This window comes from Eulemur rufifrons, chromosome 1 (genome assembly GCF_041146395.1).
Source record: "Eulemur rufifrons isolate Redbay chromosome 1, OSU_ERuf_1, whole genome shotgun sequence".
In the NCBI taxonomy this organism is placed as follows: domain Eukaryota; kingdom Metazoa; phylum Chordata; class Mammalia; order Primates; family Lemuridae; genus Eulemur; species Eulemur rufifrons.
Genome location: NC_090983.1, coordinates 24463070 through 24478912, shown reverse-complemented (window position 1 = coordinate 24478912; position 15843 = coordinate 24463070). Strand labels below are relative to the sequence as shown.

Here is a 15843-nt window from a genome sequence, read left to right as displayed (position 1 = left end):
TTGAGTTTGTCTGGCTTTTTTTTTTTTTTTTTTTTGTTATTGTTTTGTTTTGTTTTTCTTTAAAAATAAATGTATGGTAAAACTACCCCCAAAGGTTTGTCAGTATTGAATTTGAATTTATTTTTTCCCTAGACCAGTATAATTTCTAATCCCTGGCTAAAACTTAGTGTCAAACCCCATAGACTAGGCCAGATGGCCACAATTTTCAGTTGTATGAGTACTACAACTTGAGTAACCTTTTTTACATGACAAAAATGATTTATAGAAATTGTCCTCAACTTTCACTTAGGAAAAAATGGTATAATAGCTTCTAAAGGAATTTTCCTTAATGTACACTCTTCAGTATCTAATATTGAAGCATTGTCCTTTGAAAAATTTTAATTCTCAATGTAGGATGCAAGGAAGAATAAATGCTTACTTGAATAGATCAAGTGATGCCAAGGAATGACCACATTAGCTAAAAATACAACCATTTTTAAAAAATTTTATACTGATAGGACTTTCCTATTTGTTGCTCATTTTAACTCTAATATGCTTTCTTCTGTTAGAAGTGAACAGAAAGCCTGTGGTTAGTCCAACAGATATCAGTGATTTTGAATAAAGGAGTATTGTGTTATCTGGTATAAGAATTTCCATATATAACTTCTGCTACTGGTTAAACATGTTAAAAAAAACACCAAAAACTTCCTCTCTCTATTCAAGACTTAGATGTCTTTATCAGTAGAAATGTGTGCTTTATATATATTGCAGCTTACATTAACTTTCTTCAGGGTAGTTCCATGCATTTCCAAGTGGAGTGGGTCATTGCCAGTGTTTTTTAAAAACTACATAGGTGTATGTGTGCATATATATATATATATATTTTATACATATATATTTATATACTCTAATATATTTCTGAGGCAATTTTAATGAATTACTATGTATACAGAAGAGAATAGTTGTTATCTGACACACAGGTTTGTGTGTGTGTGCGCGTGTGTGTGTGTGTGTGTGTGAGTGTATGGTCTTAAAAATTACCCAGTAATGTGATTGGACATCAGTTGCAACAGTTAATATCTTGGTGCTTGTAATTTGCATGATAAACACAAATGACTAGCACTTGTCTGTAAATGAAAAGCTAGTTACTCCTGTGGTTCAAGAATGAAAAAGAGACTTCTCTTGCCTGTTTCATAAACAGCATAAAAGATTAATACATGCAGTACATGCTCTTATTCTGGAATAAGAATTCCAGGGCATGGGAGATCCAGAACAGGGCTTTCTTTTCCTTTCTTCCCTTCATTTACATAGTTTGCTTAACCTGTTCCCTGTCACCTATTTTTTTTAACATTAGTAAGTCCTAGACCAAAGGTTTTGTACTCTTCTATTCCATCTGATTGCTTTTTTGGGTGGTGGCCATTCTCTGGTGCACTGGTACAGAATATTTCACCATGGAAAACTGTGCTTGACCTTTCAATCTGATCCTTTTTTTCATCTTGGCATAATAAGGCTGCTGCGTCTTCATCCTTCAGTGGAAAAGCCCGTCGTTCCCACCATAAAGACTGAAAGGGGAAACATTTTCAGTTAAGTTTCAACTAATTTGTTTTGTTTAATCTATCAAGTAATGTGTAAATGTCAATTTTTGTAATAACTCCTATTTTGATCTTTTAGCATATAAAGGTACAAATTTTCACTTGAACTTAAATATCTAGCAATTCAAAATGAATGTATTGGGAATTGTTCAGTGACCTTTAGTAATTATTTTCTTCACTTTGCCTCTGCCAAGAAGAGGAAATGCACTGGTCTACATTTTCAGCCTAAAAGCACTTTGGGAAAGCCCCTTTAAAAGTCTTTTAAAGTTTGATCTACTTCTACTTCAATATCATTTTTATCCTATCATTATTACAAATAGCTATTGACATTTTTTTTTCCTGAGCTTTTTACAACTTGCCTATTAATTTCTATAGTCTCTACTCTCTCCATTCTAGATTTGGTTCTTCTTTTTCAACACCTATTTATGAAGAAAGGTGCACGGACTTTATGGATGCAGTGTTAGAAAACACTCCCCTTGAGGTAGGCACTGGATCTATGGGGAGACAAATAAAAATCTTATATGTAAGCAGGAAGAGAAATAGTAGCTAACATTGACTGTGTACCAGGTTCTATTCTGCATTAATCAGATTTCTTTTGTAATGAAACTTTGACAGTATCCCCATTTCCTAATAGGTAAGTGAGTAGGTGGAAGTTGGAACTGGTATGTTACACAAAAAGATATTGATTGTAGTTAGTGATGGAACTAGAATGCTGGAATGCAGACCTTGATTCTTACCCCAACATTCTCTATTGAATTGTCCTACTGAATTTATGTAATGATGAAACTTAATTCGTAACAAGCAGTTTTTACAAACAAGTAAAAGATTAAAAGGCAAGAAAAAGGAAGTTTATCATATATATATTACACTCACCTTGATTTCTTGACTTGGATTTAAAGAAGGTGAACCATGTGTACACAGGTCACGGCTCTCAGAAAGAAGCTCAGGAGGACTTTCAGCAGCACATTGCTGACCGCTACTCAAGTAATTAGGATATTCTTTCAAAAGCAAGTCTTGTCCTTCAACATTTTTACTGTAGGCTCTAGAAAGAAAATCAGGAAAACATATCATTGCTTGTTATTTTTTGAGGTCTTAACATTTTATGAACAATCCAAGGTATCACTAAGTCAACTAAACTTGATAGCTTTTCTTTAAAACAGTTCTACCCAAAAGATTTTTTTAAATTCATCAGATGAACTTCCTGATGTTATTATTTTCATAGCTCAAAGGATTAAATAATACTTTTTGAAATATTTTGCCAAATTATAATAGTTTTTTTGTTTATGTGGTTTGCTTTTAGTTTTTGGAAGACAACAAAGCACAATTACTTAACCCTGACAGACATTCTGAGTTCCCAGCGTATTCTATAATTATTGTGATGTCATCCGTGAAGGACTCAATTCACATTTCCCTCTGTACTTTTAGAAAGTTTTTATCTCTGGAATGTGGAAAAAGGTGAGAATTCCAGAATCTCATTATATTAGGAGAACTCTTGGAACAAGGATCTACAGCAAATCTGGAAATCTTGAGACCTAAACAGAGAAATGTGTTTTAACAATACTAATTAAATGAGAGATGCTCTTTAACTAAAGTGACTATCAGACTTCACATAATCTTGCTTTGTGAGTTTTGGCTATATCGAAAATATTCAAATGTAAATATAAGATACCAGGGATTTTCTCAAATATATAATTACTAAGTATGTCTATGATTTATTCCCCCTTCCCTCAAAGCCTATTTGTTTGTTTTTTATTTATTTATTTATTTTTTTTGAGACAGTCTTGCTCTATTGCCCAGGCTAGAGTGCTGTGGAGTCAGCCTAGCTCATAGCAACCTCAAACTCCTGGGCTCAAGTGATCCTTCTGCCTCAGCCTCCCGAGTAGCTGGGACTACAGGCATGTGCCACCATGCCTGGCTAATTTTTTTTTATATATATATTTTTAGCTGTCCATATCATTTCTTTCTATTTTTAGTAGAGATGGGGTCTTGCTCTTGCTCAGGCTGGTCTCGAACTCCTGACCTTGAGCGATCCTCCCGCCTCGGCCTCCCAGAGTGCTAGGATTACAGGCGTGAGTCACCACGCCCGGCCATGTTTTTTTTTTTTAATACACCCTTCCACACACAGATTGTGTTTTTAAAAGTATTTTAGACTATTTGCTTTTTGAATTGGACAGGTTTTTTGAGAAAAATTTTTTTAAGGAAAAACGTATTTTGAAGTATTTATGTTAAAATGGACTACTCAAATTCCAATCCCCAGTGTTAGGTTCACTATTACAGTAGATTGAAGTGACCTACTTTATATTAGAGAATATTCATATTATTTGCTAGTTAAATATATTCCTGAGGCTGTCAATGATCATGAGAAATAGAGTGTAGTAAAGCATCGAAACTCATTTCATCATCATATAATTCACCCAAATATATTTTGAATATAAGCTCAATGTATGCAGTGTTTTACTTCTAGTGCACAAATAGCTAATGTTACATCATTATGTTTTCCTTTTTAGTGGTCTTCCTCTAGAATTCATGTAGAATTTTTGTTCATTCCACATGGATTCCATGGGTTTGGATTTTAAATTTATAACACCTGCCTGCTGTTTCTTCTATGCCACTTGCTTTGCTCCCATAGTGACCACCTGGCTTGCTCTCTCTCTTCATATTTTTTGTGTCTTAGGGAGAAGACTTCATCAGAAAGATCTTCTATCTGTGATGAGAAATAAAGATTTTTGCTTTAATCAGAAACATTTTGAAATATGAATAAGTTTCAAACAATTCCTCATCTAGAGAACAATAGCCAAACTCTAAATGCAATCTATGTAAGTTGAGAAAACAAATACGAGATGAGCCTCAAATTCCTGAAAAAGGGGAGTCAAAAACTTTAAGAACTTTTTACTGTTCATGTTTGAAGACGTACCTAGATTACAAATGAGTTCCCAGTGCTTTCCATTTATCACAGCTTACATCAAATAGTCATAATGCTTCATTTTTTTCAATGGTTTTTATTGATTGCCCATTGTGGAGCATACATTGTTCTAGGTACATGTTAATAGCAAAGAAAACTAAAACTGATTATCTAAGATAAATCAGAATTAATGAATGATTTGCCTGGGGTTCTAACCTGGAAAACTACTTGGGTTATAGTGTTAAAGAATTTGGATTTCCTGGCTAGGATCATTCAGAAGTAAGGAAGAGTACATTAAAAGAGGGAAAAGCATTAAAAGGTAAATTTTAGTAGTTGAAAAACATGACCACCAGGCACAGAAAGATTGTTACTTGGCAGAAACCAAATGTCTTCAACATTATACTGCTTCTAGAGACCATCACTTTGGAATTAGTTTAGTTATACAGTATTTTTCCCTATAATTATTCTTGTCTTAATGTAATTTTACCCTTACAGGCCCACAGTTCCTTACCTGTAATTCCCAAATCCAAAAATCTTAAAAAACAAATTTTCATAATTTCTTTGGTGACACAGCGTGATGTGATATGGTGTGAGGCTATTTTTTGTGTTAATCTCAATTGTGAATATTTCACTACAGAAACATTAATGTTTGATTAATGTTACAAGAATTGTCCTAGACTTTATGGGTATTACATGAGATGCACCACATTACTTTTCTATGATCTAAAAATTCAAAAACAAATTGACCCTAAGATTCTAAAAATGACACTGTAGACTTGAGTCAATGAGGCTAAATCTCATGCAGAAAAATATGATTGGTACTGAGAATGAATGTAAATGTTCATATAAATTCAATATCTCAAAAGCTCATCTAAATAAGTGGTATATTTTAGTTTTGCTTTTTAAAATTCCTTTATATATTATCTTTGTAGTCAGATTTGCACAAAAATGTCATTTTTCTAATTGAATTAATATCTATTTTGATGAGCTTTCATAAGTGAAAAGAAAAAGATCAGAATTTAAAGGGTTTATATTTTCCTTTAGTTCCTTTGACATCAAAATAAGCAGGCTTCATAATATGTAATGTACAATTATCCCATGACATGAAAGGCAGCTTACCTCTTCTTCACCCAAATTATGTTCATCCAATGGCTGAAGAACAACCATCCTCCAGCTGTTGAAGATACAAATCAGTTTCAAACAGTTTTTATTAATTTGTTTAAATGTAGCAGTTTTATTCTTTAAGCACAGCTAAATGTATTAGGGTTTTCTTTCCGTGGGACTTCCATAATTCAAAACATTGTATTTTAATACTTTATTTTTTTAAAGAGAAAAATATTAGTATTATGTAAACAGGACAAGGAGGAGATAAAGCTTTATTTTTGTCCTTATAGTGAGCAGTCTGTTCTACATAGCTGCATTTTATACATAATACATATGTACTGACTCTGAATTAATTTAATGGTATGCTGATAAACTGGCTCAGCCAAAAAAAAAAGGAAGGAGAAAAGCCTTGATTTGTAGTGTTTTCCAATATCTTTGATGTGAAAACGCCTATCATGGCCCTTTTGAGCTACCAATAATTTAACAGCTGGCTTACAGAACTCTTGTATATTTAACTTTCAGCTATTCTAGCCTACCATTGCAAGCTCAAAAACATTTTTGCTATTATAGAGCATCATAACCACAAATGTTATTCCTTATGTAGACAGTATCAACATATAATTTATAGGAGTTTTCATAATACCTCCTAGAGTATTAAAGTTCTATTAATACCTCAAAATAATTATGAAATTAGAATAGAAATATAGGAATTAAATGTCATCATCACCCATCTCATGTCTCTGTTTCCAACCTTTTCTATCTTTACTTCTTGGTACCATATTCATATTCTTAAGAAACTGCTTTCATCACTGCTAAAAAAATTTGGCTAACTTCACTCCCAATAGAAAGCAGATATATATGGCATTCAGGGACCTCCACAATATGGCTCTAACTTTTCTAGCGTTAACTTCTTTTGTCAACCTACACAAAACCTCAATATCGGCTAAGCCTTATGTGCATGTCTACGTGCCTTTGTTGTGGTCTCCCTATGTAAACACCCTTTCCACCTTTCCCTTCCTTTATTGGTGTCTTCTCTCACCTTCCCACTCATCTTTCTATTTAATGTGTTTATTGCTGACTTGCAATACATCCAGTTCTTATTTTTGTTGTCACAGGTGTGTTACTTTCAATGTCAATACCCCAAGCAAAGGTAGTTGCTTTCTTCTTTAAATTCTTTTTGCAACCTCATGCACACCTTTTATGTTTAATGGCAAGAATTGTTTGTTGCAGTTCTTATGTCACTAAGGTACCTTTTAGTGCCATATACATAATAGATACCTAAATATCATTGAAAGAAAAAAGACTCTAAGATACTAAAGTAAATTATTCTAGGAATTTCTAATTCTTATGAAAACTGAGAAAAATAAAATAATCACACTGTATGGCACTTTTTCTTCAGCCTGAGTAATGTAATAGTTCCTTTTACCATGTTCCCTCCATGGCTGCACAAGCTGCGGTGAGGGGAGGAGCATCTTCCTTTCATTAATTAAAATTCTAATTTCACTGAAGATTTAAGTTTATTAAGGAAAGAAGAAAGAAAAATAAAAAGATGTTAAGTATACATACCTTGGAGTAAGTATTTCCTTGTATTGGAGTTTCTCTAACTTAGCTGGTGCTACTAATGACATGGGAATCACAATGTTATCTATGTCGTAAGAGCTCTCACTTCTCAATCTCCGTCTTGTAGTATTCTGCAAAACAGTATTAAAGTGGTTTTACACTGTGTCTGGTTACTTGTGATGATACCCTCCTTTCATGAGTTACATAAAGATAATATGGCAGTGTACCTGTTACATAATTTTTGTAAATTCACTGACTATAGAATGTTACTATAAAATGTTAGAATCTGACTATAAAATGTTAACAAATTAAGAAAATATTCCTATCTTTAGTAAACCAAACAGTCTTTTGGCAGGTGTGTAATGTGTATTTATGTGCTTAAACATACCTTATTTTTAAGACCATAAAAAATATGAATGCCTTAAAATGTAAAACTCTTACCAAAAATCACTAACATGAAGCACCCACCCTAAATATCAATGAAATGATCATCTAGCAAACTTAGGAATGGTGATGAAATATTTTTTGATGAGCCCTTTAGTAAAGATCATTATTACAATCTTCGTTTATGTGTCCCTGGTCCCTAAGCTTTAGACTATTCATTTCTAAGCCCTCTCACCTTTTGACTGTTCCATTCCCTGGCCAGATGATAAAAAAACAAAACAACTAACACAAGTCTTAAATTCTCATTAGTAAGACTATATTTAGCTTCATATGTTAAAGAGTAAAGATGGTCATGATGAAGTTTTTAACTCAGAAAAAGCAGCTATAACCAAAGATTAATGAACTAATAGTATTCTGTAAAAAAAGCATTATCTCATCATATTATTTCCTGATAAGATAGCTGTAAATGTGCTAATTATGCTAGTCAATAAGGCTGTTATAGATTTGCAAAAAGATCTATAAATTATTTTAAAAATCAGCTGCTTTTACTTTCATTATACAAAGAAACCTACTTGTGATGATGAATTCTGGGTTCTTGATATAACGTTGACATTAGAAACAGCAGTAAAGTTGCCATGGGATCCTGGTACTGTGTGTTGAAAAGCACATTCTTCAAATCTAGTTCTTTCTCCTGCCATGGAAAGAACCATTGAGAAGGTCACACATTAAACATGACTGATAGGTATTATTAGAATTATTTTCCTAAATAGGTGACTGGTGATTGATTCCTTACCTTTTTTTTTTTTTCTTGAATGCATGTTTCAGAAAACACACAAAAAAATAAGGAAATGGAAAAAGGGGCTTTACCCACAGTCCTGCCACAAGTAATACCATTTTCTGGGGACTTAGCAGTTTTTGTTCAATACGTTTCATATTATTTCTTGAATAAGGTCATCCTCTCCTTTATTGTGTTCTTCTGTGACTCTAATTAACAGTTGAACCATCACAATTGATCTTAATTTTCTTATCCTTTCATTTTTCATATCTGACTTTTTGTTCTAATTTCTGTGAAGTGTCCTTAACTTGATCTTCTGAAACACTTGATTTTTGAAAAATTTCTACTACTGAAGTACTAATTTCTTTTTCTTTTCTTTTTTCTTTTTCTTTTTTTTTTTTTTTTTTGAGACAGAGTCTCACTCTGTTACCTGGGCTGGCGTACGATGATATGATCATAGCTCACTGCAAATTCAGACTCCTGGGCTCAGGCAATCCTCCTGCCTCGGCCTTCAAAAGTGCTAGGATTACAGATGCAAGCCACTGTGCCTGGCAAAATACTATGCTAATTTCTAAAAGTACTTACGTGGTGTTCATTTCTTGTAGCATCCTGTTCTTTCATGGATGAAATTTTTCTTTTCTCTCAGGACATTGATTAGAAATTTACTTCTATGGTATCTTCTGTTTCCTTTGAGTTCCTTTTTCCTGTCTGTTTCAGTTCCTTATTTGTAAGTGTATATTAACATATTTGTTTATTCACTCACTGCCCTTGTTTATTTTACTTTAGTACAAATCTTAAACAATATTTTCCTGTGTAATGTAAAATCCATATTTACATTTCTCCAGTTGTTAAAAAAAATGTCCTTTATGACTAGTTCTTCAAATCAGGATCCACATACTGAAATTGGTTATTGTCTCCTAGGTTTTTTATAGGCTAGAGTAGCTTTTTTTTTTTTTAAATGATACTGCCTTATGACAGAGATGAGATGTCCTATGCTTTTGGAGTTGTCTATTTGTAGTATATCATTTCATTTGTTCTTTTACCCCTGTATTCACATTAAACTTGAAGTTAGATCTAAAGGATCAGTCAATTCAAGAAACATTTTACATCTTAGGTAATGTATATTTATTTCATAATGCATCTTATTTTAAGAGGTCCTTTTAGTTTTCCTATGTTCTGGTTTGTGTATATGAAAGTTCATGAAAAGCTAGGTGATCCTTGGTTATCTGTTCTTAAGAGTGAAACACTAAAAAGCATAATGAAACCTCTGGACATGTGTACGAATTTGTTAATTTTGTGCTCACTGTAGTTGATCAGGTAGTTACTGTCAGTACTGACATGATGTATTATGGTGGTATTTCTAAAGACACTAGAGATAAATATTAAATCCGTTGTGTATAATAATAGTCCAGTATATCTTGTATATAGTTTCTAATTTATCTTTCCAGTTTTATTTTTTATCATTAGCAATAACTGTGGCAACTATCTTCCCCAAGTCTCCACAACAAACCCCAATTTGTATTACTAGAAGAGTTCTAATTTCCAAAGATATCTCTTGATCATCTTGGAACTTTAAGTTTATAGGCTTCTAAGGAGAATTGACCAAGGTAGTTGAGTACTTCAGTTGAATCTTGTCCAAATGCTGTCAAAATCCTGAGGAATCTGCAGTGACTCAGCACCTCCACAATAGGTACAAGAAATGGTCATTTCTGAAAGGCAACCTTATACTAGCCTATTTTGAGGTTGGAACACAACTTTGGAGACTAAAACCTGTCCAGAGGACAGTTGGTAGAAGACAGCTAGAGAACATAGGAAGGGAATACTTAACTGCCATAAAGTGGATAGACGCCTAATCCACAAATAATTCTGAATTAACTACATGATTATGCTGTTTAATGTTCACAGGGTCATAGATGTTTTATGTAATATAGTAACTGCTGGATTATAAACTCCCATGAGACAGGTTCTTTGAAGATAAGGATTTTTTAATTTTCAATATTTAGCACTAGCTCATATCCTCATTTAACCTACCTAATGCTGTTTCACTCAAATGTCTTTTCTTTCTTCCCTGTAACAGTTGTGTAGAAGATTCTGACCTTATTTGAGGTTTACATGTAGGTGAATATCCATTTCTCCATTGATTCAGAGAAGTCCTATGTACTAAAACAAATGAAAAGGAAATATTAAGTTTTAGTTCCTTAACAAAAACAGATAATGGACATGTTAATCTCTTTTTATTTATAACAGTGCAGAATTTTAAGAAAACAGTTCAAAATTAAGATGAATAAATACTTAAATATCAATACAGACAACTCAAAACTAAAAATACCTGGAATAGGATTCCTTAAAAGCATCTTCAAGAAGTGCCCAAGTTCCTATATTTGCTGCATTTTTTGAAGGGGTTGAAAAGATAAGGTGATCTGTTCTCAAAGTCTTCCAAATTGCAAAATGTATAGACTGAGGATTGGTTCAGATCTGTAAATCTTGGCCAAATATGATCTGAATCCTTAAGTTCTTGCTTACTCTTAAATCTGGAAATAATTCAGGACCGAGTAGGATTCAACAGGGTCTCAACAGACTGGGACTCTTTGAGAGCAAGAATCAGATTTCATCCACCTCTGAGAGTGACTAGCACTATTCTTTCACTTTTTAAAAACAATAAATTTAACACTGCTTTAAGTCACTTACCATCTCTCTGCCTCAGTTGCCTCATCTATAAAATAAGGATAATAGCTATCTTAGGGTTGTGAGGATTAAATGAGTTAATTCTTGTAATAGTAAAAACATGTCTGACTTGGTAAGCATTCAATAAATGTTAGCTTTATCATAATTGTCTACCTGAACTCCATATTTCCAGTACTGGTGTAAGAACCACATTGGCTTCTTTTTTAAACGGTTTGGAGATGTGGAAAGGAATAGAAAAAAATATGTAGGCTAAAGTGCCAAACTCGCTAACACTGAAATAAAGGGCATGGCCTACCAACTGACCAGGAGTCTGGTTTTAAGTTGGCAAAGCACCCTAGAAATGATAAACAACATTTTTATACATGGGCACATGCACAGATATGCACATAATACATCCACATTTGCAAGCAAAAGGGGGAACTTACAAAGTAGAATTTGTAAGAAATCTCTGAAAGACTAATGCCATATGGAATCTGAAGAGGAAATCCAGAGCAGAAGCACATGGAGAAGTACTACCACAGAGGTTTGTGGTCAACCGGGTGCTGTAGACCCAGAGGAGAGGAAAACTGGGAGCAGGACAGTTATCTGGAGCAAATGATATATTGGCTCCACATGCCATTATCTCAGCCATGCTAACAGAATCACAGCTTTGGGCAGAGAAATGGATGGTTGGAGAGATGAAGCAATGCCCAAGTGCCCCACATTGAAATGTTCTGCCTACCCCAACTTTGAGAAGTTCAAGTGTAGAATATAAATCTCTACCTTTCTCATTAAAAGGATCCCATAAACAGCAGTGGTAGAACAGTCTTCACAGTGAATATCAAATGCAATGATGAGTATACAATCAAAACTCCAAAAATCTGAATACCAGCACAGCAAAGAAGAGGTACAAACTACAAGTGGAAGAACCATCTCAAGAAATAGTTAATGGATCATATACAGAACACAGATTAACAGGTCTTTGGAATGACTGATATTGCCAAGAGAAACAGGCAGGAGGCCCTCCAGAGAAATCTCGAATGGAAAGTGTAATTGTTCCAATTTAAAAAAAAAATCACTAAGCTGGGTGCAATGGCATGCGCCTTTAATCTCAGCTACTCAGGAGGCTGAAGTGGGAGGATTGCTTGCTCTCAGGAGTTTGAGCCCTGCCTGGGTGAAAGAGGAGACCCTGTCTCCTAAGGTAAAAAATAAATAAATAAATCACTAACTGGGCTAAGTAACAGAATGTACACAGCTGAAAACCAAAATGAGGAGTCTGGAAGAGGAATTCTACAACTTGATGGTATAGAGTGATGGAAAATACGGAGTAAAAAAGGACCAAAATGTGGGGTAACATTCAGGATAGAACAGAGATCATGAAGGGAAGGAAATACTTCAAAGAAATAGCCGAAAATTTTTCCAGAATCAATGATACTAACCTTAAGATTTCAAAGAATTCACTTGAATGTCAAACAGCAAATGAAAAAAAAAAAACACATCACAGCATCACAGACGAAGATATTCTTAAAAGTTACAAGAGAAGGGATAAAAAGGTTACTGCAAAGGAATGAGAATCAGATTGACACACAGCAAAACTAGATATAAGAAAATGATGACTTTAAAGATCTCAGGGGAAATGATAGGCAGAATTACTAAAATGTGGCCGGGCATGGTGGCTCACGCCTGTAATCCTAGCACTCTGGGAGGCGAGGGGGGCGGATCGCTTGAGGTCAGGAGTTTGAGACCAGCCTGAGCAAGAGCAAGACCTCGTCTCTACTAAAAATAGAAAGAAATTATATGGACAGCTAAAAATATATAGAAAAAAGTAGCCGGGCATGGTGGAGCATGCTTGTAGTTCCAGCTACTTGGGAGGCTGAGGCAGGAGGATCGCTTGAGCCCAGGAGTTTGAGGTTGCTGTGAGCTAGGCTGACGCCATGACACTCTAGTCCGGGCAACAGAGTGAGACTCTGTCTCAAAAAAAAAAATTAAAAAAAAGAATTACTAAAGTGGCCCCCAAGATTTCCTACCACCCCCAAAAAGGTAAAAATGTTAAATAGAAAACAAGATGGCAGGAGTAATTCTAAACTCATGCCTATTAAGAAGGGTGACTGGAATTGTGAGAGCTAGATTTTAAAATGTGTGCCTGGAACATGTAGGGGTTCAAAAAGTTAGTGTCCACTGCTGTTTTAATAAAACATTTTGCTGTAGTATTTTAAGCAAATATCAGACAATTCACCCTCCTATTTTCTACAAGCAATTCACCACTCTCCTAAAAACATATCAAACTTTGTGAAGGAATCTTCCACAAATAATGAAAATATTTTCACATTTATCATTTTCCTTATTCTTCAGCATCCTGTAAGGTTTAGTAGATCCTTGAAACAGTAGGAAATGTATGAAATTCATTCTGACTGCACACACTTTCATCACCTGTCCTGCTGATAACCATCCCAGCCTTTCAGTTCTTGATCTCCCAGATCCTCTCCTAGAGTCTATCCTAACACCATACCTTGACAGAGCATCTCTCATGTCTCCTGCCATTACTTCCTTCCCTTTTATTTAATCATCTTGTAACTATAGAGAGCCAATTAGCATGACAAGCACCATTCTAAATCCTGGGTGAGCATAAGGAGGTATGGTCCCAGCCCTCAATGTAGTTTACAGGTGTTTCCACAAAGAATGCAACCGTAATGTGTGATAGAAAGAAGTACACCATGTAACAGAGTGTAGAATAGAGAGCTCTAGGAAGGCTTCCCCAGATGAAGTGATAGATTTCAAGTATGAACAGAAATAGCTGATGGGTAGGAGAGGGAAGAAGGAATAGCATGAGCAATGGCCCAAGGGAGCAGGACAAATTTGGGAACTGAATGGCTATGTAGTGTACAGTAAGGGAGCACAGTGAAACAGTAACATGAGCAGGCAGGAGCCAGTCTGTGTAGATAGGGCTTTAAGGGTCCTCTATTAAGAATATTCCCTCTCTTAAGTTTGGAATGTGGTGCTTAAAAAGAAACATTCTCTTTCAAATGTTTTAAAAGGAATTGGGCTGGGGAGCAGGTGTAACATAATTAGATTTGCATTAGAAAAGTTTAATCTGGCTACAGTGATTGAAGGGAAATTAAAAATTGATTAGGAGGCTATTTCAGCAGTGTAGATAGGAGATCATTATGTTGGGCTGTGACAGTAGTAGAAAAGAAGATAGATTTGAAACAGATGTGTAAGATCATATTGAGAACTTGGCGATTGGTTTAGATAGAGGAAGTGTGGGTTAAAGAGACAGCCCTATATTTACGGCTTCCTTGTTTAGGCTATGGTGCTATTTATTGTGCTTCCTCTCTGGTCTATCCACTCTTTGAAAAACAAACTTTTTATTTTGACATAATCTCAGAATTGCAGAAAACTTGAAATAGTATACTACAAAGAATTACTGTATGCCCTTTATTCATATTTCCCAGATGTTAACTTTTTATCACATTTGCTTTACCTCTCTCTGGAACTCTTAAGTTGCTGACATGATGCCCCTTTACCCCTAAATACATCAATATGTATTTCTCAAAAACAAGAGCATCCTCTAACACAGTCACACAGTTGTCAACATCAAAAAATTAATACCATTAGCTAATCTATAGGTCTTAACTCAAATTTCACCAAATATCCTTACAATGTTATTTATAGAAAATTATCACTCATTGTGTTCAGTTGACAGATGAGGCTAACCATCTATTCACTCTTGAACCCACTACAATTTGGCTTTTCCCTACTTCCTTGCTGCCTGAAGTCAGCAGTGGTATTGTGATGGCAAAATCCAAACTCTGTGACAAGACAGACAAAGATTGTCTACTTACCTTCACACAATTTCCCCTACAGGAATACCAAGCTATTTGTAGATACTTGAACACATCATACTGTTTCATGTCTCCGTGACAGGCTATGTGTTTGTTTGCATTATTTAAAGCCTTGATACTCAATATAGGCCAACAGCATTTGAATCACCTGGGACTTTGTTAGAAATGCAGAATCTCAGGCTTTATTCTAGACCTATTGAATCAGAATTTGCATTCTAACAACATCCCTCAAGTAATTTGTTTGAGAAGCACTAATTTGGAACACCTCACCCTTCTTCCTCTGTAAATTTCAATTAAGTAGTTGAAGCTGCACTTGGCATTACCATCTTTCTGGAGTTCGTGTCTTTGCCCATTTCTAATCTCCCTTAACCTCTCTCCTTCTGGCTTCTAGGCAGAGCTACATACTCCTTCTTTATAGAATATTTTTAGCATATATCTGTGCCCACCATACAATATAATAGTTATTTTTGCCTTCCTCCTATTACAATTTCTTTGATTTCCTGTGATTCACCATTGATTCTTCACTTAATAGTCTGCCTGGCACAGAGGAGGTGCTCAATAAATTCTGACCTCTAATTTTACTTAATTCTATAGAAATCACTAACAGTAAAGGAAAAATTAAGGCCCAGCTATTTAAGATATATATAGGATGAAATTTTTCATTATGTTATTGATACACTATTATTAATTCTGTGCTAACACATTTACACTCATTTTTTTAAATCAAACAGTGGAGCAACATTAGAAGAAATAGACTCACCTGATCTTCTCTAACACAGCATGTACTTTCATTTTTGCATGCTCCCTTCAGTATTATCATGATAGTACTGCTATTATGGATATTATTAAAATAATCATCTTCATGGGTACATTTTTTTCCCTTTTGAAAAAAATTTAGTTTCAGGATAAATTCCAACAAGTGGAATTATATCATGAAAAAGTACCTGAACATAATCTATACTTTCCTGTATTGCTTTAGGCTTTTTCACCTATACATAGACAATTTTTCTTCATCCTTGGTGCTTTCATTTTTTTTTCTTT

The 15843-nt window shown here is 34.5% G+C and overlaps 1 protein-coding gene across 2 annotated transcripts in view; it reads right to left on the bottom strand.

Moving 5' to 3' along the window:
* Positions 1–942: 942 nt before the first annotated feature.
* Positions 943–15843, bottom strand: part of KANSL1L (KAT8 regulatory NSL complex subunit 1 like) — a 115377-nt gene continuing 100476 nt past the window's right edge. The window contains exons 8-14 of one of the 2 annotated variants that reach the window (XM_069467619.1): positions 10328–10456; positions 8094–8212; positions 7144–7268; positions 5593–5647; positions 4163–4275; positions 2445–2613; positions 943–1541 (exon numbers count right to left, since the gene is read on the bottom strand). In XM_069467619.1, coding sequence (XP_069323720.1) covers positions 1311–1541; positions 2445–2613; positions 4163–4275; positions 5593–5647; positions 7144–7268; positions 8094–8212; positions 10328–10456 — 941 coding nt within the window. In that variant the 3' untranslated portion in view covers positions 943–1310. The remainder of the gene's footprint in view (positions 1542–2444; positions 2614–4162; positions 4276–5592; positions 5648–7143; positions 7269–8093; positions 8213–10327; positions 10457–15843) is intronic. The other variant, XM_069467629.1, reaches the window with a different exon arrangement.